This window comes from Lacerta agilis, chromosome 11, assembly GCF_009819535.1.
Source record: "Lacerta agilis isolate rLacAgi1 chromosome 11, rLacAgi1.pri, whole genome shotgun sequence".
NCBI classification, from domain to species: domain Eukaryota; kingdom Metazoa; phylum Chordata; class Lepidosauria; order Squamata; family Lacertidae; genus Lacerta; species Lacerta agilis.
In genome coordinates this window covers 41,028,941-41,054,278 of record NC_046322.1, presented here as the reverse complement: position 1 = coordinate 41,054,278, position 25,338 = coordinate 41,028,941, and the positions used below count along the sequence as shown (strand labels likewise).

The 25,338-nt window shown below is 39.8% G+C and overlaps 1 protein-coding gene across 1 annotated transcript in view; it reads right to left on the bottom strand.

The window, feature by feature from the left end:
• The window catches only part of MAN2A1 (mannosidase alpha class 2A member 1), a 57,709-nt gene that overhangs the window by 20,140 nt on the left and 12,231 nt on the right, over window positions 1–25,338 (bottom strand). The window contains exons 3-12 of the mRNA XM_033164606.1: window positions 21,572–21,716; window positions 19,824–19,995; window positions 15,335–15,462; window positions 13,834–14,007; window positions 10,562–10,748; window positions 8,556–8,733; window positions 7,680–7,882; window positions 6,452–6,637; window positions 5,886–6,000; window positions 4,226–4,293 (exon numbers count right to left, since the gene is read on the bottom strand). Coding sequence (XP_033020497.1) covers window positions 4,226–4,293; window positions 5,886–6,000; window positions 6,452–6,637; window positions 7,680–7,882; window positions 8,556–8,733; window positions 10,562–10,748; window positions 13,834–14,007; window positions 15,335–15,462; window positions 19,824–19,995; window positions 21,572–21,716 — 1,556 coding nt within the window. The remainder of the gene's footprint in view (window positions 1–4,225; window positions 4,294–5,885; window positions 6,001–6,451; window positions 6,638–7,679; window positions 7,883–8,555; window positions 8,734–10,561; window positions 10,749–13,833; window positions 14,008–15,334; window positions 15,463–19,823; window positions 19,996–21,571; window positions 21,717–25,338) is intronic.

The following is a 25,338-nucleotide window of genomic DNA, read 5'->3' as shown; positions in this document are numbered from 1 at the left end:
GAGACCCAGGATTAGAAGACAATTTATATCCAATTTCTGGGGTGAGAGCCCAGGAATGATGGGGAAAAGATTTATATATCTACAATTAGAAGATGAACGGAATTTTGAAGCGGAGATGCTGGAAGGTGATGATCTGTGTACCCTGATGCTCCCTGTAAGGACTGTTGTAGACTGCGTCTGGAACTGTGGACTTATAAGAAAAGAGGACATTCTGAAAAATGGTTTTGGTGTAAGATGGAGAAATGTCTGGGGGGAGACCCCGAGATGGCGAAAGAAAATGGTTAGAAAAGGGATAGGGTGAAATACATTAAATAAAATTAGGATGGTTTATTATGGTACCCTGAAGCCGGTGTGTTAAGATTTTAAGTTTCTGAACTAGAGAAGAGATATCTGAATTTGTTTTATTAGCAGCAGTCTAAGTGAAAAAAGAAGATGTATGATCTGATATAAGAAGTAATATGTTGTGTTATGTAGTTATATTACTAATTATTATGATGTTATATTTGGAATAGATTTGATTCAAGCTAAGAAGTGATAAGATTATTTTGGAGTAAAAACTAGATTTTAAGAAGTATGTTTAGTTTTGATTTTTGAATGATTTATTTTAGAGATGAGAAGTTACTAAAGTAAAATTAGAATTGGAACCAAAGGAAAGAAAACGGGGGAAGTCACCTAGTATTGATTCGAACAAGAAAAGGTTTTTTTTGTGTGTAAACAAGAAAAAGAATTATTGGTGTGATTTGTATTTGTTTTTATTATGGTTTGATTGTTGGGTTTGTGTTTGGGTTTGTGTTGGTGTATGTGTTATGTTGTTCTTTGTTTTGCAAAAACCAATAAATTCTTTATAAAAAAAAAAAACGTTTACAGAATCTCAAAGCCTAATATAATATTTTCCAACATCTTTTCAAAATGTCCTAAGCACTTTTCTTCAAATGTATCAATTATTTCTGCAAATATTACAATTGTGGTAAAAGAATCAATAGATGACATTCAAAGGTGTTTCCCACGTGTGCAATTAATATCCACTCACCTAATGGGATTTCTTTCCCCTGCAGCCCCAAAATCTGGCCTTGCCCTGTCTCCCACCCTCAGACAGAAGTCTCAGAGGACCCTCAGCTCAGGAAATCCCAAAGGTTTTATTGATAAATCAGCACAAAGTCTCAGTATCATCTCTAAGTACAGAATACATCGTTCATGAGAGTTCTAGGATCATGGCTAGGCATAAGCAGGCATCATCACAGAACCAGTCAGTTATGTGGTTCTCATCCCCAGCGAAAACCTTGCAAGGGAGCACTCCTACAAGGGGAGCTGCTGGGTCTGTTCAGATGGTGGCATGTCTTTTGTGATGGGTACAGAGTCCAACCCCCTACCTCTAACTCGGCTGGCTTGGCCGAATGGCTCCCTGCCTCTTTGGCTACCCTGGAAACTTTGTACTAAGGAGACTGAATAGGAACTGACCCAGCAGACCCCTGCTCCCTTACAGAAGAATTCAGCAGCAGGGCCACATGACCCTCTTCTCCATCACTACTGGAAACTTCCCCACCCCCAATTGAGGCTCTCGTCCTCTGACAGATCCTGCCATGCCTACCCTTGTCCTGGCTGGCACGGGACAGCTCCGAAGGTCGAGTTGAAAGACCCATGGCTGCAGGGAAAGAAAGCCCTGCTGCATACACTTGTGGCACTGGATAATCAACTAGTACCTACACCAGATAATCAGACCGTGGGTTTTTATCTAGCACAGATATGCAAAGAAAGATATAATTGTTGGGATTTTATGCAGCCGACGCTGGCTAGTGTGATTAGTATAATCACATGAGATGTTTGAGAAGAGTGTGGGAATGGAAGACTGTTATCTCTTTCATCTGAGCGTGTTATTGTACTGTACTTTCACTTTTGCATTATGCAACGGTTGTTCTGCCAGAGCTGAGAGAACACAGACGTGAATATGGATTGTCTGTATAGAATGTAAATAAAACGTAGTTTAGATGTACAGATGTTTCCTCCTTCTTGCTGTGTGATGCCAGAAGACTTGTGTGCACTTTTCATATGAGAAGTGTCGCAGAGAGGCACTCTGGAGTGAAGGGACATGCCATTCCAGAGACGTGCCTACTGGGAGACGATCAGAGGTATTGGGGGGTTTGCCGTCTCCCCCAAGAGCGCTTGCCAACAATAATCACATTGTCTGTTCCAAAATTAGGTTTACATGCATTTATAACACCACCCATAGCCTCCTCGCCAACATTATATCAAAGAAGACTGAGTTCTGATGTTTATAGTAACAATTCTGTAAGACAGGCAACTCCTAAATCGTTGCCGTTGCAAACTAACCAGACATTCTATGGTGATAACCTATAACCCTCTGAAATACTCTGCATCAGCCTCAACTTGGTACCCTCCTGATGGTTTTGATACAACTCCCTTCGGTTCCAGCCATCTTATTTAGTACCAATGGGGGTTGTACTTCAAACATCTGGAGTGCATCAAGTTGCCATGCAACCCTCTGAGACCTATCAAAAATTACTTCGGAAGTCTGTAAGCAGAACATAACAAAGCTGTACAATTTTTGCTGAGCCCCAAGGTATTTATTGCTGAGCAATAAATACTTAAGCAGTACTTGGCTAGACGACTCATCGCCTCCTCTCCCCCACTCAAGTATTATTGGTTATGGTTGCCATCCTTAACGAGACTATCAAATGTGCCGATCTCATGGCAAAACAAAGCATGTGAAGAACTTCCATAGTCTAGAAAAGAGAAATTCAGACTCTCCATGGCACTGTTTGCAAACTATCGGCAATATTATTAGAAGCTGCACAAACACCACTTCCAACTCCAATTCCTTCCAATTCCTCAGGTTAGAAAAGAGAAAGGGGTCATGGCCACAGGTTTCATAGCCCTGCTTTGCTGAACGCAGGGCAGTACTATGAGGGCTACCCCTATGGCTGCAATCCCAGTACTGGTGGCCCTTATGACAGCAACCGAGATATATGCTGTAACTTTTACCACGGGCAACTAGGCAATTACAAAGTTTCAGAGTTATTCACTTCTGTACAAACTTGCACACAACATACTAATTCAAAACACATTTCTGAACTAGATAAGATACCTATAATGTTAATAAAGAGGTATTCCTAATGTTTCTTCTTGAAATGAGCTACAGTTCAACCCAAAAAAGCATCAAACTGCAAATTCTGAAACACTACAGTAATCAATTCTTTCACCTAGTTTATTTGCTACCAATACTGTTGCTCAAGATTGAGAAATACTCAAGTATATCAAGACATTTTGCTACACAGACATTAAATCTTGCAATACTAAGACATTTTCAACCATAAGCAGCGTCAGTTGTTTTTTTTTTGTTTTTTTTTTAAAGAGAGAATAAATTATGTTTTGCTTAACCCTACTGCTCAGGTGCTTCTGTGACTATTTCACAACAGATTTAAAAAGGCATTGTCATGGTTACCTTTCTTAGCTAGAGGTGTATCTATCACCTTCATTGTAGAGCTTTCAGCAGATGCTGAAGACACACCTCTTTACTTTGGTCTTTGACATCCGTGGTTTTGTTTTTTTTAAGCTGTGTTGGTTCATTATTTTAACGATTTTGACTGATATTAAATTGTATGACTATATTGCTGTAACTCGCCATGAGACGTTATGCTGAGGGCTACGTAAGTAATCCTATAAATAAATATGTATTTAAGTGTCTGGTTATTAGAGCAGTTTTTCAAGCAAAGCATAAGCTTTGAGATGAGCTATAGATGGTACTTTGTTTTCTCAATGTCACCTTATTGCTAAATCCCCAAATGTGAGTTTAAAAAACACACACAAACAAACTATGGCTTTAGAGTTGGCATATCAAAAAATGCAAACATAAATGAAATGACAGTACTTTGGGGGTTATCTATGATTTTTCTTCCACCCAAGCAGCACTTGCTTCATACTCTAATTTCTTCATAAATCATGAACTATCCTATTTTTCTGGGTTAAAATTGCTTTATTTTTATTTCATAAAATGTATACACTGTAAATAAGAAAACCTCATCTCTATTTGGAAAAAAGATAAAACATTAACTAAAAATAAATTTACTGCAACTATACCACCTTGATTAATATTTTAGCAAGTCCCATAATATCCATCTGAAACAGATTAGGTTTTTTTAGAATCAAAACAACAGTAGAACTTTTAACATTCTGCGTATTCTCATGTATTAAGAAAGAGAGCATTTACCTTGGCTGTTTACTCAGTTCTATGACAGTCTTGTGTGGCAAAGAGTCTTGTGAAGACTGCGCATCATCCTTCCAATGGGAAAAAATGTTGAGGTTACTTGCAGATACAACACAGTGCATAAGAAGTAAAGTCTATTTGAAAATGCACCAAGGCTGCAATCCTGTACCCACTCATCTGGCATCAAGTCTCACTGAACTCAGTGGATAGGACTGTGCTGAACAGAGTTGAGCTTACAGTGCCACAGAATGCATGGGGTCATTCGAACCCCATTCACTTTATTTTTAAGAAAGTATGCTGATCCCTCTTTAATTTTAAATGTTTTGAGGGTGGCTTATAAAATTTATTAATAAAATCAAGGCCACCAATAAAATGGCTTGGGATCCAAATATATGAATGGGCGGCTCTTTCCATACTAATTCTCCTATGCTTTGAGACCTTCAGGGACCTCCTTATTTCAGAAGTCATCAGTCAATGGCAATGTCCTGGGCCTTTGGAACATCCTCCCCAATATTGCAAATCTTCTGGTGCCATGTAAAATCATGTTTACTGACCCAGATGTTTTAAATCCATTGTAAATTAATTTTATGTATTGCACTTTATACTTTCATTTTTGTATTACCATGACTGACGGTCCACTGGCCTCAAATTCTAAGTGTGAGGGGGAAATGTTTAAGCCACCACCACAAGATAAAGTAGATAAAAGGAAGCACTGAAGTAATCTCAGCAAGAATTGAAAGGTAGCAAGCCACACACCACTGAGAGCCTCTCCCCATCACTATCTGCCTCAACCTCAGACGACGAAGACACCTGGAGGAAGGGACCTGAAGTAGGTATCAGTGCACAAATAGTTCAAGTTGAAGTACCGGTAAATGACTGCTCTAGGCAACTCAGCTCCCCAGTCTGGGAATTAAGAACTCTTTAATCATGTAAATTATACAAGATGTGATTTGTCATGCTTTCATGCTACTGTTTCATACAGTCAAGCTATTTTAAACTCAAATAAGAAATAACCAATGAAATAACATTACTTGGGGGGGGGGGAGTTTTTCATTTTTGTTCACTATTCAACTATTTGAGAAGTCAACTGGCAATTGTTATAACCAGTCACAGTACCTACCCTATTGCAAGCAGAGTTAGTTTAGGTGTAACATTCACTGTACTACTGTACTACAATTTAACTTGGTCACCCAGTACAATTGTATTATACCTTGTAAAGGATGTAGGCATCTAACAGTGTCCGTTCACTCAAAGAATGAATTTGTCAATGGAACAGGATGGGAAGGGATGCCATTTTCAGCAATTTTCCCTCCCCCTGCAACTCCCCTAAATCTGCTCAGGGGGTTTGAAAGGATCACTGAAAATTATCTCTCTTCCCCTCATGCACATTTCAACAAGAGGACACCATTGAACACCACATGAAGTAAATGGCCAATAAGTTCACCAGCAAAATTTAGCACATTCCTTCTCCCAAACCTTTTCTTTACAGTATGATTACAAAAAAAATATTGTCCAGGCTGCATTAGGTGCCAGGTCAGGTGCATAATACAGCCAACCATCTCATGCTACGAACCTAAAACAAGACTGGCCTATTCACCAACACAATTGTGGCCTCCTGGAAAGAATTTCTTCATGATCATAAAGATTATTACCATAAACTCACCATTGTAAGAAATGGGGTTGATGGGTTGTAATGATACATTTCTTGGTCCTTTAGAATAAGAACGTGAGCAGAATCAGTGATAATTTTCTTCAGGTTTATTAACGAATGGAATAGCCTGTGAACAAAATAAATACTGCAGCTGTGGGAGCTTGGATTCAAGCATTCTTTATGTTAAAGGGCTACAAAAAAGCAGCAATTACTAAGTGTTGACTAACACAAAGCTATTAATATGTTTAGGTAAAGGTAAGGGGACCCCTGACCATTAAGTCCAGTCGCAGACGACTCTGGGGTTGCGGCGCTCATCTCGCTTTACTGGCCAGCGTTTGTCCGCAGAAGGTTCCGGGTCATGTGGCCAGCATGATTAAGCTGCTTCTGGCAAACCAGAGCAGCACACAGAAACGCTGTTTATGTTTAGGCTACTTAAATATAAAATATAATATATATAAAATATGTTTACTTAAATATAAAAAACAAGAGAAGTTTGTCCAAAATAAGAGCCCAAATAATCAGATCTCCCCTCAAGACAAGAAACACACTGGAGGCAGCATGAAATGCATGACACTTACCTAGTGCCATAATCCACAACAACCCAGTCTTTAGCTGTTCCTGTGATAGCATCATGATGTTGAAAAAGTCCCAAGTTTCTTCTAGCCTCTGTTAGTAATTTGTAGTGGTCCACTGAAGGAAATACTTTCATTTTCTCCGTTTTTTTAGACTGTACCAGAGCCAAGGAGTAAAGAATTTCAGCAGCCCTGAAACAAAAAAAGATTGTTTACAATATTTGCATACCACCTTTCAACATAGAAGTTCCTCAAGAGTTTTCCACAATACAACTGAACAAGACTTACAACATCCTATTATTCACTTCAGCATTAAGTCAATGAGAAGCTACTTTCTTTCAAGGGTCTGAAACACAATGCTAACAAAGCCTTAGCATTAAAACTTGTTTATGTTTAGAACTACTTAAAATACACCTAGCATCTATTGCAAGTTCTGGTTCTGTTTTCCTCAAGCACATTTGATATGTTGATAAGTTGTCAAGTGATCAAGTCTTCACTAACTTTCTCTCAAGCTACTTTCTGCTATATGCAAAGCCATTAGAGCAGACCGTTTTGGGAAAGGGATTAAACTGGACCCAAAAGTATGTACAAAGACACAAACCTGACCATTCAATACCGTCTTCACCAGCAGTATGTCATGCAAACTAACAAATCCCTATCTAGCTCTCGGGGGTAAAGCAAGAAGACATTTTAGCAATCTAACTAGCTTCTAACGTCAAATTATCTTTGCACAATAGGGTGCACCGTTGACTACAGAACTAAGTATTCATACAAGTTACTTTTAACTATTTGAAAGAACCCACTTTGGTGTGGTGTGCCATTTTTCCATTCCACCTACATTTCCTTTCCCAAGAAGAACTCAAAATACAGGAAAGGCTAGAAAACTTCAAACTAAAAACATATCAAACACATTTGCTGAAACATGGGAGGAAAAGAACAGGAGATGTGTAACTCCCCCAACACAAAACACCAGTGTTCACAGGCAAATGGAAGCACCAACCCTTCTTTCCAACCACCCTAGCACTTCCTTTCAAAAAACGGGTTGCCAAGACCAATCATGCCAGTCAATCTGGCCCTTTAGCTAGAGGACAACCCAGCACTCCTAGTCCCACACTATATTGTTCAGGGAAACAGTCACAAGAACCCCAAGTTTGAAGTAGTGCAAACTAACTCAACCTTAAGAAAAAACCCTCAGGGGTATCCCCTGCCCAAAAAAGCCAGTGACCCCACTTACCTTAAATATGACTCTAGAATCCTATCTAGGCGTTTGTAGAAGGGGCGTGAAGTAAAATATCCACTCCAATAATGATTATCTCTGTCTGCATATGTGAAGAAATCGCCACTCAGAACAGGAAACACTGAATTACTGTTCTTTTCATCCAAATTACTAGCTTTACGGAGAGCGTCAAAATAATCTGACAAAGTCCCAAACTGAGCCTGAAGCAAATTAAAATATGGTATATAAGTTCTTTGCACTGCCTTCAGTTGAAGCACATTCTGTTCTTGGAGACCGACTTATTTGGCAGGCATCTGCTGTTCCGTTTCAGTACTGAAGCTCACGTTGCTTCCATTAGCTCTGGAGTGGAACCTACCCTCATCCTTTCTCCACCCCATTCCACCTTCTCTGTATACATAAATCACGAATCTTCAAGTTTGAGAATTTATAGAGAGAGTCTAAGAATTACATTCAGTGTTCATGTATACAGTAAGCCAGCAAATTACACGGGAGTTACGTTCCAGGGTTTACGACGGAAGTCAAAATTGTGTATAGTCAAAACATGCCGAGTGCCATGGCGGGTGGGACTGCCAAATACTCCTCCCACACACACACACACCTGCCCCCCATTTTAAATGCCAAGCATGTAAAGTCATCTGAATATGACTTAGTTGTATATCACCCACATATTCTTAAAACATGTGTAGGAATATGTTTACTATGAAGTATATTCCTCTGTGTTCAAGGTGGCTTACTGCAGCCGTATTCATTCTAGAGTTCTTTCTATCACTGAGAATGCATAACCGACCAACAAAAAAGCAAAGCTGAAGTTTAAATGAACCGTGAAGGCAACAAAATCCATTTAACAACTGACTTAGTAGGGCTGTACCTTACCTTAACGTGGAACTCTGGGTGAGAATTCATGTAATCAAAAAGCTTCTGATAATTTTGATACTGCTGATCCCATTCTGAACTCTCAGTGTAGCGGAAATCATCTCCCAGTGGAGCCAACAAAACTTTGGTGCGGAAAAGCTTCGATTTCTTTCTATACTGATCTAAAATCATCCATGCCCTTGGGGAAAAAAATAAAATTTGAGGGGGAAAGATAGAGTAAGTGGATAAACCAACATGAACAGATATTTTGCAACAATACTTATTCTTACTAAGTCTGCAAATTTTCACCTGACTGGGGTGAATTAAAGTTTTCTGAAAGAGTTATGGCAGCCAAGTTGATTTGATTCCAATAGTTCTGACCTACAGTTCTGACAGCAGAAGTGAAGAGGACTGATTTTTTTATAATGATTTTTATAATGATAAAGAAGAGCAGCTGGACTGATTTTTTTATAATGATTGCAAGTTGGGGCACAACTCTTCTAAATAAATAAACAAACAAACTGGTACAACCCAGTCCTATGCATGCTTATTGAAAACGAAGTCCCACCAAGTTCAATGTGACATTATTCCCAAGTATATATAAGGCTGTAGCCTTAGATTATTTGTGTTCAGTCAGTACGAGCAGCACAAATACTACAATGCTTCTAAGAGTAACTTGATTATAAAAAAATCAATGCATCTACAAAACACATATCAATGAAATTGCAACACTTAATATTGTTTTTCAACCTATTTAGGTTTTATAGCTTAAATTCCATGCAAATCACATGGAATTTAATTCCATGTAATTTCCTCTGTTCTCAAGTACATCTAATCTTTGCAGTTCACTGTCCATAAGTAACATATATTTCCCCATATCCACTAAAATCAACAGATTCTTTTTTTAAAGGATTCGTTTTTTAAAACAATGCTGATGGATGACAGCAGACTTAGGTGTCTGTACTATAAAAACTGTCTACATCCCAATCCACTGAGAACACCCTTTCAAGAAATTGAGAGCTTCTGTCGTACAACAGAAAGGATATTCTGCTCAAGGAATGCTTCCAAGAGCTTTAGTTTAAGAAACTCCCAGGATAGCTGCAACTATCATAAAACACACTTAGTCAAAAACATAGGGTAAAAACTGTAAGGTTAAAAAAAGCTTAGTTTGCCCACAGGGAGATCTGCGTAAGAAAAAAGATAATTTACCCGGCTTGGAAAAGAAATCAAATTGGGTGCCAGATAAGACCGGTGGGGTGGGGTAGTCAATGCAGGTCACTATCCTGTTATCACTTGTCTCCCTTCAGAATAGGAGGAGGGAAGAGACCTCTGATGATATTAGTATTCATCCAGGCTCATGAGCGGCATTAATGGTCCTTTTAAATATTTAGCCAGTAAAGAATTCTCAACTCAGTTTATTATCATTTCCTAGTTTTGTATATATGTCCAAATTCTTCAGAACTGCCACAAGATACAAAACACTTCAGTAGAAAACAATAAGGATTGAAGGACATCTAAAGCAATACAGTTGTACCTTGGATCCCAAACACCTTGCGAGTCAAATGTTTTGGCTCCCGAATGCCACAAACCCGGGAGTGAGTGTTGCAGTTTGCAAACGTTCTTTGGAACCTGAAAGTCCGACGGGGCTTCTGCAGCTTCCAATTAGCTGCAGGAACTTCCTGCAGCCAATCGGAAGCTACGCTTTGGTTTTCGAACATTTTGGAAGTTGAATGGACTTCTGGAACGTATTCCGTTTGACTTCCAAGGTACGACTGTATTGTAAAGCCTATTCCAAATTGATGATTGTTCAAAGACAAGGTGCAGCTCCCTGCACAAAGTGAGACTTCATCCCAAATGATTCAGGGCCATTGTCGCCATCTGAAAATATGAGACAAGCCACAAAGCCAACTTCTATTTATATTAAAATTATTTAATTTCCACATCCTACATACTTGAATTTGGATGGCCGACATTGTTCTAAGATCTATGACTGGCCAGGAAATTAATGGACAGCACTGTGTACTTACCTGTGCTGAATGTTTCCAGAATGAATGGCTTCAGGAGGAACTCTCCAGGGACAACTGACTCTTCCTCCAGGAAGGCGCTTAAAATCAAATTGGCAGCAAATTTTAGGATCTGGTCCACAAGTGTGAGGAACATCATAGCTATAAAAAGGCATCATGTGGCAGAGAATATCCGTATTAGATCCCAAATCTAGAATTAAAATAGGCAAGATAAAGATAAAAGGAATAAATAAAAAAAGATAAAAAGGTAAAGGTAAAGAACCCCTGGATGGTTAAGTCCAGTCAAAGGTGATTATGACTTGCTTTCAGGCCGAGAGAGCTGGTGTCTGTCCACAGACAGCTTTCCGTGTCATGTGGCCAGCATGACTAAACTGCTTCTGGCACAATGGAACACTGTGACAGAAACCAGAGCGCAGGGAAACGCCATTTACCTTCCTGCCGCAGCGCTACCTATTTATCTACTTGCACTGGCGTGCTTTCGAACTGCTAGGTTAGGTTGCAGGAGCTGGGACAAAGCAACAGGAGCTCACACCATCACGGGGATTCGAACCACTGACATTCTGATCGGCAAGCCCAAGTGGCTCAGTGGTTTAGACCACAGCGCCACCCGCATCCCATTTCCATCAGTAATTAGCTCCAGGTATGCTCTTTGGCCTGTACTTTTTTTGACAAGTCTGCTGACATAATACAGAAGTCCATGTGTGGTATCTATGTCACTTTGAGCCATGTCTCCCTAGGTCTGTTATTTAGTGCGCCCATTTAGAAGGACCCACCATGAGCCAAAAAAACTGTCATTCCATCATATCAGCTGACAGAATTAGTACTTTTAATAATTTCCCATTCTATAATCTGAAACTGCAGTTGGAAGGCCTTATTTTTATGACAGACTGTTGGATCACAGCCAACTGTAGGCAATAGGTTTTGCAGCTATAAATGGTCATATGACACAAGCTACCTCCCATACCTGTGAGCCTGGTAGCGTTGCAAACCTGGCAATGATACCCAAACTGCCAATAATTCGCCACACAGTAAAAATAATTCACTGTATATTCAATCCAGTAAACTTCTGTTATTTGAGTTTACATGAGGTGACCAGATTGATGGCTCACAAATATTTTAATAACTCAGTGACTTAAAGATAAATATAACAGTGTTAAGTAAAGGATAGTGCAGAGAAACCCAATGAAATACAATGTCAGGTATTCAATATGGAAGAGACTGAAACAGCTTCAGGAGCAACAGGTCTAAGCTCAAAAACATAGAAACGCCATCTTAATAAAGCAATCTATCATTAGAGACTTATAAACATTGTGTTTATAAAAAGGAGACTTTGAAAGTTGATCATCTTCATCAGTGCATTTAAGCTAACCCAGTGTAGTCGGGGGGGGGGGGTTCCAATTCTTAGACCCAACCCATCTACTCCAAGCTTTGCTCAATTTTTATTTTATAAAGTTCCTTTATTATCTTTGTTAGACACTGTCTACTCTGCAGAGGCAAAGAAGGAAGAGAAACCAAGTAGCCCCCAAAATAGGGTAAATTAAATTTTGATCAATTCCACCATCCAGTTTTACTCAATTGATTTTTTTCTAAGCAATGTCAAAAGATTTGCCTGCTGAACAAAACAAGAATACTGGCAAATAAATCTGTTTAGAGCCATCACCACACTTTTTTGAGCCACAGATACAATCATAATCTCACCTGTTGCACAATTTCAAATCCCTTAATTACCGGTATATATTGTACATTGGCCTTGGGGTTCTTTGTAGTATTGCTTAGCAATACGTTGTGTGTATTTGAATGCTTTGCTTATTAGTTCCTGTTGGATATGCCAAACTTTGAAATTGGCAAGTGTATTGTACAAAGAATTCAGGACATGCCAAATATAGTTGAAACAACTTCCTACAGCGACGGAGGATTACGTTTAATAAGGCAGTTTTCTGGTGCCAAATAGTTTCCAGGTTAGGTCTGCCATACGTCCAGATTTCCCCGGACATTACCAGGATTTTCAAAGGTGAAATTTTCGTCCGGGGGAATTTTCAAAAAGCAGTGCTTTGTCCTGGATCTTAGGCAAGTCAACTTTCGGGGTGCCCTGGTTTTTACTTTTTGAAATATGGCACCTCTAGCCCAGGCACTTTCCAACATTTGCTTCCCTCTGTAAGTATAACCTTTGCCCCTGTCTCAAATAGAAAGAGAAGCTTGAAACACTTTCTATCTTCAGTTTTCGAAAGCAAACTCCAAACATTCCTACAATCACTGAGGACAAAGAAAGAATCTCTTTGTTTGCCAGTACAGGTATGAGCTTTAAATAGCCATATTACATACAGTCACTCCCAGCTTTTCAAACTTTAAGGTGCTGCTTTCAGTACTTTATATGTTATGACATAGGTGAGCTGCAATGCAATTTCTTGAAGGTCACTGAGCATTTTCAGTTTTCTGTAAAAGTAACACTCATTTAACACTCCTTAACATCCTTGTGGCTTGCAATCTGGAAAGAGCTAAAAGGAGAATAAAGAAATGCCAAAAAATAATCCTCTTTTCCACTGTTGATCCCTTCCCCATGAACACTGACCAACCTGATTACAATTATTGTATATTTTAACCTACTGCCCACCAGTTTTCAAGAAAAAAAAATGAGTTTTGCCAATTCCAGTGCAAGATTAACGCTGGGCAAGTGTGAACACTGTATTAACCCATGGTTTAATTCTAAATGGCGGCGCCTCAGCATGTCTGAGAAGCAGGTTCACACGTATCCCTCTACCACGTGCTAAACATTAACCAACCACTGTTGTGAGTCAGAATTCCTGACTTATCCATAAAACTAAGTCAAGGTTATTTGAAACTGAAAGCAAACATGGCAGAAGGTCTCCTCCTGACTGCAAGAAAAAGAACATGAGCCAATGCTTCACTTAGGCTCCATTACATAGCGCTAAACCATGGTTTAGCATTATGTGCAAACCAGCCCATTATCTTTTCATTTCTGAATATCTTTGTTTTTGTGTTTTAGCAAAACCGAGCAAGACTCCTGCAGCACCTTACAAACTGAAATTTATTATAGTATGAGCTTTCGTTAGACTAAAGTCTAGTGCATCGGATGAATAGTGTATTGCCTTTAGTTCTATAAATCATTTTGAAGTTACAAATTAGTTCTGAAGATAGCAACATAGAAAACTGTATTATCTATTAAATGTTCTGGTCAAAGCAAGACCTTTCAGTTTCAAAGTATTTGTTACTATGACAATTCTTGGCATAAGGTCACACAAAAAAGGAATACATACCCCAATTCTGTCTCCAAAAAAATTCTAGTGTCTTCTGGGCTGCATGATGCTTTTTAACTGAATAATGAACTCTCTGTATAAGCATACTGGAAAATCCAGTGCGTTTCAAAAGATAAGCCATGGTTGGTGAATGTCCAAAGGGATCAATTGCCCAACCAGATTTTGGTTTCACTCCTAATAAAAAAAGAATACATGTTGAAAATGCACACCACAGTGGAATACAAATGAAAGTGCACCTAGTCTTGCACAGTTAAGATCTCATCCTATAGAAACTCAAATCCTTACCACTTAACTACATTAAAGGAGGGGGGGGGACACGACCCAGAAATTTAATTTCTTTATCAGGGAAGAGCTTTTATAATCCGGCTAGTGTTTTGTTTATGCACCTGCAGATTCACAGAAAATAACTTTTTTCTCATCTCAAAAACGTCTGGCTTGCACCCCTAACCAATTATGCAATAATGAAAACAAAACAGTATGGCTAAAAATGACATTCCACTTGTCTACAGGACTCCAATTATACTTTACTAATTGAAGCTGTTATTTGTCAAGTGGCATTTATTTTAAGGATTCTTTCTACGCAATTATTAATTGCTTAAGTTTCAAATTACACATTGGGAATGTCAAGACTGCAATCTCTTAATAATTATTAAGAGACTAGTATGCTCATCCTCCCACATGTAAAGTCACCCTCCTTTAAAAAAAAAACCAAAAAAAAACCTAACCACTGTGCAGCATTATGTCTGCACCAATTTTAACCATTAGTAGCTCAATCAGGTTTTTCTTCTTCAAAGCAGGGCACTTTGAAGCTAGCCGTGATTAGGATTACACTACAATAGATTATGACCAGGAAAGCATTTTTAAATGATTACTATGGCAAACCACTGCAGTCTATGGATAAAAATAATCAATAGCATAAAGTAACTGAATTATTTATTCTGATCTGTAGGTTGTAAGAAATATGCCACATTAACAGTTTTAAACTTATCTGAGTTCTCTTAAGTGTTTTCACAATGACACCTGCTTCCTCTATAGCTCCGGGCAAAGTGAGTTTCACCATATAAAACTCAATATCAAAGGTACACTATTACATAAACTAACAACTGTTAATTTATAACTTTCCTGCAACTCATGTACAGTGGCACCTTGGTTTAAGAACAGCTTAGTTTATGAACAACTTGGATTAAGAACGCTGCAAACCCCAGAAGTAGGTGTTTTGGTTTGTGAACTTTGCCGTGGAATAAGAACATGTTTTGCTTCCTGTTGAGTGTGTTCCATTTGCTAATTGAGTCCCCCACTGCTATGGGAAAGCACGCCTTGGTTTAAGAATGGACTTCCGGAACAGATTAAGTTTGTAAACCGAGGTACCACTGTACTGTGGTTTGTCAAGATTGAAAGCGCAATCGTTTAATTAACTGGAAACATGCTTTCTAAAATACTGTTAATGAAATAAAATGCCTTGTCACAATGAAATCACAAGGCAAAAGTTACATGAACCCACCTAGTGCCTTCTCTAGCCATTGATGCCCTTCTATCAGCTGGTCAATTAAAGCAAAATAATGAGCAGACGCTTCATCAGGCATGACCCATCCCCCTGTTACAATTTCAAACTGTCCATCTTCAATTAACCTGAAAAATATATTTACAGAACTTTTATTCATGCATCTAACTATTTCCAATCTTATATTATCTGGAGTAGCAACATACAATGTTGGCAGCAATGATACTTAAATATTAACAATACTTTCACCATGCCATAGAAGTTGTGGTGAAAGAAGAATGGCAACTTAAGTTGAAAGAATATGTGCAGTTTGCAGACTTAACTTATAGAATAAGAGAACAAGAACAACATACGTTTAGAGAAGATTGGAAAACATTTATTGAATAAATGGGAATTAATTGTGTACAGCTGAAAATGCTGGCAGCATTAAGATAAACTCAACAGTGTAAATAAGCTTTGATGGATGCAATAATGGAATATTGAATGGTATAGTTTTTTGTAATATATGCAGGGGTTTATGATATGTAAAATGAATCATGGAAAGAGAAGAAGGGAAGTCATTTATATCTTAAGGATGTAAAAATGAGTATTTTAAATTGTAAAACAGAAAATGTAATAAAAGTTATATACAAACAACAATACTTTAACCATGCAACAAGACCATTCTTAGCCCTCTGTAAAATGTTAAGAAGCAGATTCTATTAGGAATCATATACACAATTAACCATCTTTTTTATATGGAACATCTTCTAACAATAAAATCATTTTCAAGGTGAGTGGTCCGAAACTCAGCAGCATTGAACCCCGCCCCCTCAGCCCATCAACTGACATCACCCAGTGACATCAGCTGATGGACAGGTGCTGTGGTTTGGGGTGACTGGCCTGTGAAACAGATTCTTCACCCCTTGTCTAAAACCTGCTTTACTCAAACTTTGGAAGAGCTGCACTCTCAATTCTATAGAAACCGAAATGCTCCAAAAGCTTCAGCTTTGACCGCTTTGAACAGCACCCTCTCAAAATAAGAATGGCCATAGGCAGTATCTTAAATCAAACTTAAGCACTTGACGCCTAACGTATTTTCGCTGTGTAGTTGGCATGTTCAGTGGGATTAAGACAGTGTAACTTAAATCAGTGGGTTCAATAAAGTGTGACTGTTGACAGACTGTTCCTATGTTTTAAACACGGGTGGGTTGTCTGTCCTCCCCCCACCCCAAATAAAAAGATGCTTCATTCTCAAGCTGAGTTAGCCATAGTTTAACCTCGTTTGTTTAGAAAAGGTTGACGGGTACTGTAATCTATCTCTAGAAAGCAGCTATTTATATGACACAGGCAATACACCTGGAATACCCATTCCTCTGCCCATGTTCAGATTTTAAAAGCCATATCCCTTGGACAAAATTAAGAAAAACAAGAGGATTGAGACGGAATTAATTTCCATTGGCCCCTTTTCCACTTCCTTCTCCCTCAAACAGCTGCCAGTTGTGGTTTTTATTCATGAGATGGCTCCTGCTAAGTCTTTGCTCAAGCTTCCTCGTCATTCCCTTCAATACTTGTTCCTCAAAGAGGATGACCTCGCATAGTGTAGACAGCAGAATTTGTTAGGCGAAAAGCCAATGGAAAGGTGTATCCAAAAATGGGCTCCAAGGGGAACACATTGCAGATTTTATCAACTTTTGCCCTAATAACATATACGCAGACAAATCTGAAACAAATGTTGAACATTCCAATTTGCATGGCAGTGAAAAATGAACGTATATGTATTTACACTGTTCGTTCTAAAGCGTGAAATCCACGCATGGAAATTCACTTTGATCTAGTATCTGTGTCTTAATGCAAGTCAAAAGTGTCTAATTGCCAATTACCAAGTCATTATAAATTAGCAGCAGTATCAAAGAGGACTTTCTTACAATCAATAAATAATTTGTTGATTAGTACTTTTTTTTTCAATTGAGACTAACAGGATTTTTAACAGAATGTGAGGATCCCACAAATTACGTTCTGGCTCAATAGCCCAGGAGGTTCTTTCATTGCTGCACAAAACTTTTGGAGTAGGCAGGCTGAGAGTCCCGACATTAAGGAGATCCAAAGACATCCCAGTAATACATTGCCATATACAGCACCCGGTCCTTCTTCTAATCTAAGGCTTCTCTTCCTCAGCATAGATCAAGTATCTTAGCTTGTCCCTGCAAGCATTTCCATTCTTTACTGTTTATGATGGATTTTGGCAGAAGGTACTGTGCTTGCTGATCAGAAGGTCGGCGGTTCGAATCCCTGCCACGGGGTGAGCTCCCGTTGCTCGGTCCCAGCTCCTGCCCACCTAGCAGTTCGAAAGCACATCAAAGTGCAAGTAGATAAATAGGGACCGCTCCAGCGGGAAGGTAAACGGCGTTTCCGTGCGCTGCTCTGGTTCGCCAGAAGCGGCTTTGTCATGCTGGCCACATGACCCGGAAGCTGTCTGCGGACAAATGCCGGCTCCCTCGGCCTATAGAGCAAGATGGGCGCCGCAACCCCAGAGTCGGACACGACTGGACTTGATGTTCAGGGGTCCCTTTACCTTTACTGTGCTCCTAGCTCAGTTGGTAGAGCATGAGATTCTTAATCTCAGGGTTGTGGGTTTGAGCCCCACGTTGGGAAAAGGATCCCTGTGTTGCAAGGGGTTGAACTAGATCAGGGGTAGGCAACCTAAGGCCCGTGGGCCGGATGTGGCCCAATCCATAGCTGTCAACTTTTTCCTTTTTTAAAGGGAAATTCCCTTATTCCGTCCTCGCAAGAAAAGGGAAAAGTTGACAGCTATGGCCCAATCGCCTTCTCAATCCAACCCATGGACGGTCTGGGAATCAGTGTTTTTACATGAGTAGAATGTGTCCTTTTATTTAAAATACATCTCTGGGTTATTTGTGGGGCCGGCCTGGTGTTTTTACATGAGTAGAATGTGTGCTTTTTTATTTAAATTGTATTTCTGGGTTATTTGTGGGGCATAGGAATTCGTTGATTTATTTTTTTCAAAATGTAGACTGGCCCACCACATGGTCTGAGGGACGGTAGACCGGCCCGCGGCTGAAAAAGGTTGCTGACCCCTGGACTAGATGACTCTCATGGTCCCTTCCAACTCTCTAATTCTATGATTCCTTGACACAAAATGGCAAACACAGAGAAGAGGAGTCTAGGTTGTGGCACAAGAAAAAGGCACACCACAATTTGCCATGACAGCTAAATGAATCTCCCTGCCTGTTGCTGTTTCACAAATTCAGCATCTGAGTACCACCAAGTCTTGGGGCCAACAACAAAGCATAATGATAACCCTGCTTGTGATGGGCAACTATCTGAAACAGAGAGCTGGACTAGACAGGCAGTTCATGCAGAAAAAAGCCGAGCATTTAAAAAATAATATACCACACTCTCTGTCTCTCTCTACAGCATCAACGTTTTAAAGCACTAATTGGAAAGGCTCTCACTGACTTGAACTACATTTCTTCTGGATATCAGCCTAGAGGTGTTATCAAGCAGGTTGCGATGAACACTCAGAATACCAATATGCTTGTTTTGCATGCAAAATATACTAAGCCATAAAGCTGCCTATTGAAAAAATTATGCATCATGACAACACTATTTGGGACAATACCATACCAATGAATACTGCAAGCAAAATCTCTTTCAAAGAGTTTCAAGAAAAATGAATGTTGATCCATATGCTTTGTGTCAGCGACACAATGTTAATTTGCATCTCTCTGTGGAGTTAAGAGCACCAGATCTGATGCAGTAATTTCATTTTCACTTGTCATTCTTTTTTCACTTTCCAGTCCTGTGATTTAGTCACACTCGTCAATCAGCCTCAAGAACTGTCCCCGCTTGACTTGTATGCAGTGCTAATAAAGCTACGCTGCCCTGCCCTTTGGTCCATGGCAAGCACTTGAATACTTATTGGGAAGGCTCCTGCCAACAACTTGCCACATTCTCTACAGCATTGTTAATGCTTCCGGTTTCAGAAACAGAGAATTCAACTGAAGCTACACAAATGAGTGACAACTACATGAAGGAGAACAGCAAAGAAACGGTAAAACCGTGGGGAGAAAAATGCCTAATTCAAAAACTTTCTAGAGTAGCTGAATACTGGCATTTCTGTACCTTAAAAGCTAGCCAAATAACCACCTTATTGCGGGCTTGGGGAGATTTTGTGTTTAGAGTGGTAACCCATGACACTGTTTTCACTTAAGAACTGCTTGTGCCACCACTTAAGATTTCTGCTCCGAAGTGTTCATCTTATAGCGCTTGGTAATTTAACTGTTAAGGAATTCCACTAAATTGTATGGCAAGGGGAAAAAATCCCAGATACAGCAACACATTAGAACACTACAATTTATGAACCTGTGAATAACGAAAACAACTATAGTTAATATTGATGTAGTTTAATACTAAACTGCCTTTAGGGGCTCTGACAGAATGGGAGGCATATACATATGCATACAATAAAGAAATAAAATATACAGACCTTTTCACAGCATCCTTCTTCTGACTATCTATTCCATCCCACCACTTGGAAAAATAAGAGATTTCAGACCATATAAATTTCCTGCCTTCGTCTTCTTGCAGCTTTAGAACCATGTTGTTAAGAATATGCTGCGTCTGATCTCTAAAGTAGTCATCAAATGTCTTCAGCCAGCCTGTAAAAACATAAAAAGATCACACGCTCACTAAATTAAATAGAATACAGGATTTCCCAGAAAAAATAGTCAAGAGTCATTTACCTGACTAAGGTTACACTGGAAGCAGTTTCCAGACTGGCAGTCTCACACACACACATACTGAAAAATTAAGTGCATCTATATCTTGTTGCTTTTTAGCACTTCAAAAACAACAGTTATGGTGGTAATACTAGCATATTGGTGAATGATCTGAGCATCTAATGCTGTAAGACAGGGGTATCCAACATGATGCTAAACCAGGCATAGGCCAACTCGGCCCTCCAGATGTTTTTGAGACTACAATTCCCATCATCCCTGACCACTGGTCCTGTTAGCTAGGGATAATGGGTGTTGTAGTCCCAAAACATCTGGAGGGCCGAGTTTGCCTATGTCTGTGCTAAACAATGGTGTAACCATCTACAACTCCCACCATTGTCTATGCTGGCAGAGGATGATGGGAGCAGCTTCTGGAGGTCACCAGATTAGCTACTCATGCTGTAAGATGGCTGAAGCTCATGGGGAACGGCACAAGTTTTGAAATAATAAAAAGCAAACCAACAGAAGTCAGTTCGGTTGCATGGTCATCCCTTTGTAAAGAAATACCATGAGCAGCCAACACACTGGGTTAGGAAGTTCTTCCTAACATGTACTGTACTCTGAATCCTTTGACTAACAACTTGAACCCATTTGTTCAGGTCCTACCCTCTGGAGTAACAGAGAATACATTTTGTCTATCACCTATGTGACAGTCCTTCAAATATTTGAGCATGTCTATCATATTGCCTTTTTAATCATCTCTTCTCCAGGCTAAGTATACCCCAGTCCTTCCAACCTCTCCTCAAAGGATTTGTTCTCCATGCCCCTCACCATCTTTGTTTCCCTCCTCTCTGAACAAATTCCAGTTTGTAAATATCTGTCTTAAACTGCAATGCCCAGAACCCACCACAGTACTCCAGGTGATATCTGACCAAAGCAGAATAGAGCAGAATGATTACTTCTTGCGAACTGGCCTTCTATTTCTATTGATGCAACCTAGAACTGCATTAGCCTTTTTCAATCGTGCATCAAGCTGCAGACGTATTTAGCCTATGTGCCATTAATACTTCTACCTCCTTTTCATATATAGCCTACTGCTGCCAAACCAAGCATCACCTATCCTGTATTTCTGCATCTTCTGTTCCAAGGTAAATGCAGAACTTTACAGTTATCCATTGGAATATGTTATTAGCTTTAGCCCTTTGCTGTAAAAAAAAAATAAAAAAATTAATGGCATGTTTCCCATGCAAGCTTTGGGTTCTCAGCATTTCTCAACCTGTCTGTTCCTTAAATAAGCTTACTGGTCTTATCCAAAGAATCAAATGGCTCTGGATTTTAAAGTATTAAGACTCTTACTTGCCAGATATGCCTTGTGCTACTGCCCTACGAGTGATAAAAACCTTCCTACACAGAAAGAATGTCACGGACCACATTTCAGCCACATTCGAGCCCCAGCAGATAGAGATGGCAACTGCCATGCAAAAATAAATCTCCAAATCCTTTCAGAATTTTGTATTACCTGGATCATTATGCGAATGAGGCACAACAAAAACTTGAAGAGGTTCACTGTCCCACTCGTGTTCATCATAGGTGATATCAAATCCTTGTTTCCAAACTCCACCATCTGGATTATCAAAAGGAAGAATGTCATAGACTTCTAGCATCTAAAATGGATGAAGAAAAAAGGTTACATGAGAACACATTAAGTGGCTGAAGTGCACAGTTCTGCAAGGCTGTCATCAGTTGCAAATTATTATTATTTTTTTAAAATTAAAATAGTAATGGGAAAAAACCTCACACTGAAAATCTGTCTATGTTCTTTATTCAAATGAGAATAAATGGAATGGAATACTTTGAGCAAAGTATCTGTTTAAGTTATTTAATTGAAACTTTGCCCCTAGTGAATGTGATCAATAATCACCACAACCCCACTTTCTGCATGCATGCCTAGAGTGTTAACTCCTTTCTGCACAAGAACAAGGCATCAAATACCACTACAGTCATACCTTGGCTCTCAAACGCCCTGGAACTCAGACGTCCTGGCTCCTGAACGCCGCAAACCCGAAAGTGAGTGTTCCCGTTTGTGAACCTTCTTTTGGAACCAGAATGTCCGATGGGGCTTCCGTGGCTTCTGATTGGCTGCAGGAGCTTTTTGCAACCAATCAGAAGCCGCGGTTTGGTTTTTGAACGTTTTGGAAGTTGAACGGTGCAACAAACCTGCCTTTCACACTCCCCTCCCCTGTTACTAAGTTTGTTTATTTTTTTATTTTTTATTGCTCAGGTGTTCCGGGTCAGACTAAATAGCCCCCCCCCCACCTGTCCCTCAGAGGTCTGTCAAAGAAGTAAACTCCCTGGTAGATACAAAACGGGAGTATCTTAGTAACCGGAGTGTATTTGTCCAGCTGCCGCGGCCGTTTATAATCCTTGCTCAGGAATTCAGGGGTTAAACACCTTTTTGCCTACACCCTAGAGAGGGATCTCTCTAGATCAGTGTTTTTCAACCTTTTTTGGGCAAAGGCACACTTGTTTCATGAAAAAAATCACGAGGCACACCACCATTAGAAAATGTTAAAAAAAATTAACTCTGTGCCTATATTGATTATATATAAAGTAATTTTTCAATTTTTCCCACGGCACACCAGGCAACATCTCGCGGCACACTAGTGTGCCGTGGAACAGTGGTTGAAAAACACTGCTCTAGATCCCTCACTGTATCAGTCTGCTAAACCCTTTTAGCAACTCAGTGGCATTGTTTCAGCCCACCAGCTCCTCCTGAGTGAAACCCCTAAGACACAAACTAACACCCCACAGGACAGTTTGGCCTCTTCCCTGGGTTCACCTCTTCATGAGCAGTTTATAACCCGGTGGACCCACAAATTTGACGACGACTGACTTATAGTGAAAAAACTAGTCTTTATTTTTCTATATAGTGCATAACGGTTTCAGAGCATCAAATGTTTAAACGTAGTTTCGTAAACGCATAAGAGGTCTTCTCTTCAGAATAACATTTTAAACCTTCGACCTAGCCTAACCTACCCACCACTAGCCTGGTCTCTAACCTTCCCTCCCTCAGTCACCACTCACTCCCTCTTTCTCCCTCCTGACCAACTGCCGCTCCCACCTTTTAAAGGGTGAAAAGTCCCGCCTCCTGAGAGCGAGCCGCCAGTCACATAGAGTGTATGTTAACTCCTAACACGCTGGGCTCCTGACCATACCCTGCCTAAGGGCAGATCTGTTACAAACAGACTTCCAGAACAGATTCTGTTCGACTTCCAAGGTACGACTGTACGAGAAAAGCCAACGAAACAACAGACGCCAGCACACACCAGCAGTTCCCAATTATGTTCAAAAAAATCTTTTATATGTCTAATATTTATTGAAGACTTCATGAGAACACTTTCAAGGTGAGCTGCAGCATGGAAGTGCCCCCCCCCCGTGACCAGTCTCTAATAAGGAGTATAAATATTTTCTGTCGTTTCCTTGAGCTCCCTTTGTCCCATGAAATAAAGTATTCTAGCAAGAGTAACCTGCTGTCTTTACGCTGGGATTTGTTTTTTAAGTGTGCCATCACATGAGTGTTAATAACCCACTATAATTACAATCACAAGGCTGATGGAATCAGCATTAAATCAGGTATTAACACAGTGAGCTGATATGTGTGCTTTTTCTTGATTTGTTCAAAGTACAAGACATAAACAGGGAAGCTTAAGCGTGACTACTCTCCATGACACATTTGATTCTGCAACTATGGCTTCCCTTTCCCACAAAGCCTGCTCAAAGGTAACCAAGCAACTATTACACCTTACAGTAAGTGAACAAAGGGGCACGATGCATTCTACACTCTTTTTAATAAAGACGCTGCAACATGGGCATCCATCTTCAGTCCTACAAACTAAAATCCTATCTACACCTTGCAAAGCACGCAGGTGCGTATCAGTATTCTGTTGCAGAATAAAGTCAAAATCAGGGTTTGCATAACTGATATTAACTGCAACTGCTGAGATGCTGACCAGATATCAACGAATTCCATTCAATGCAAGTAGAATTATCTTCTCCTCTGGGGGATTTGTATGATGCTGATTTTACCACAGTAGCTTTCACCTATGCAGTAATATTTTTGTATTTATGACGAAGAAGCCTCCGTCAACAATCACCTAAACGTTCTTAATGTTGGAAGGGGGTTAGAAAAGTCACCTGGCTGTCACTGACTGAGCAGCTCTGACTGGAGACAGAAAGGGTCTGAACAAGGAAACCTAATAAGATGCTGTGGCCCAGGAAAAGAAGCAGCAGATACCTGGGCAGTTAATGGACCACAGTAAAAAGGGGGTGGAGTGTTGAATATGATGGATGGGAAAGAAAACTGTCCAGAAAATAAAAAAGAGGTCAGAGAAAGAAAAGAAGCTGAGAAAGAATAGCAGGCACATTCACATGGCCAAGAGCTAAAATGCCAACAAAAGCCGACATTTACATAATGACCTGGGGAAAACAGTCAAATCTCTGGCTGTTGGACTCAAGCAGTGCTTTATTTACAAAAAAAAGCCTTATAACACAAAACAAGGCTAATTCCATACTAGCAACCTGGTTCAATCCTCTCACTATTCAGTATGTGCATGCACACGAAAGCTCATACCAGGAACAAACTCAGTTGGTCTCTAAGGTGCTACTAGAAAGAATTTTCGATTTTGTTTTTTCATATCTTAAAAACATCTTAACATCCATGTTATAGCTTTTCAGATTTAAGTTTAGTTTTAAAATGTAATTTGCATCATAAAGGTGTATCTTTTAAAATACCAATAGAAAATCACTCTATGGGCACAACCATTCCAAAGTACAAAGAGAATGCTGCAACTATATGATGCCACACCATGCATGACCGCTCATTTCTTAGATGAGCCAAGAGTACCAACCAGTTATCCACTCATATTCAACCTGGAAAGAATGAGACGATTACTTAAAACCAAAGAACTGAACAAAACATCCCTCAGGCTGCAATACAGCCACCTTTTCTTTTAAGTCCCAGTGACTTACCGGTAAGTATAACTTACAGTCAAGTGTTGTTTGATTAACCTGCAAGTCAACTAAGTTGTTTGAGAAACTCACTTAAGGGCCCACTTTAAAAAGCTTAGTAGTGGTTAGGAATGGGGGAGGAATTAGGTTTAGTCTGCTTTCGTGACTTTGGCTGAGGATTGGGGGGGGGGGAAGCTTCCAGTTGCATTACACCATGGGTAGGCAACCTAAGGCCCGGGGGCCGGATCCGGCCCAATCACATTCTAAATCCAGCCCGCG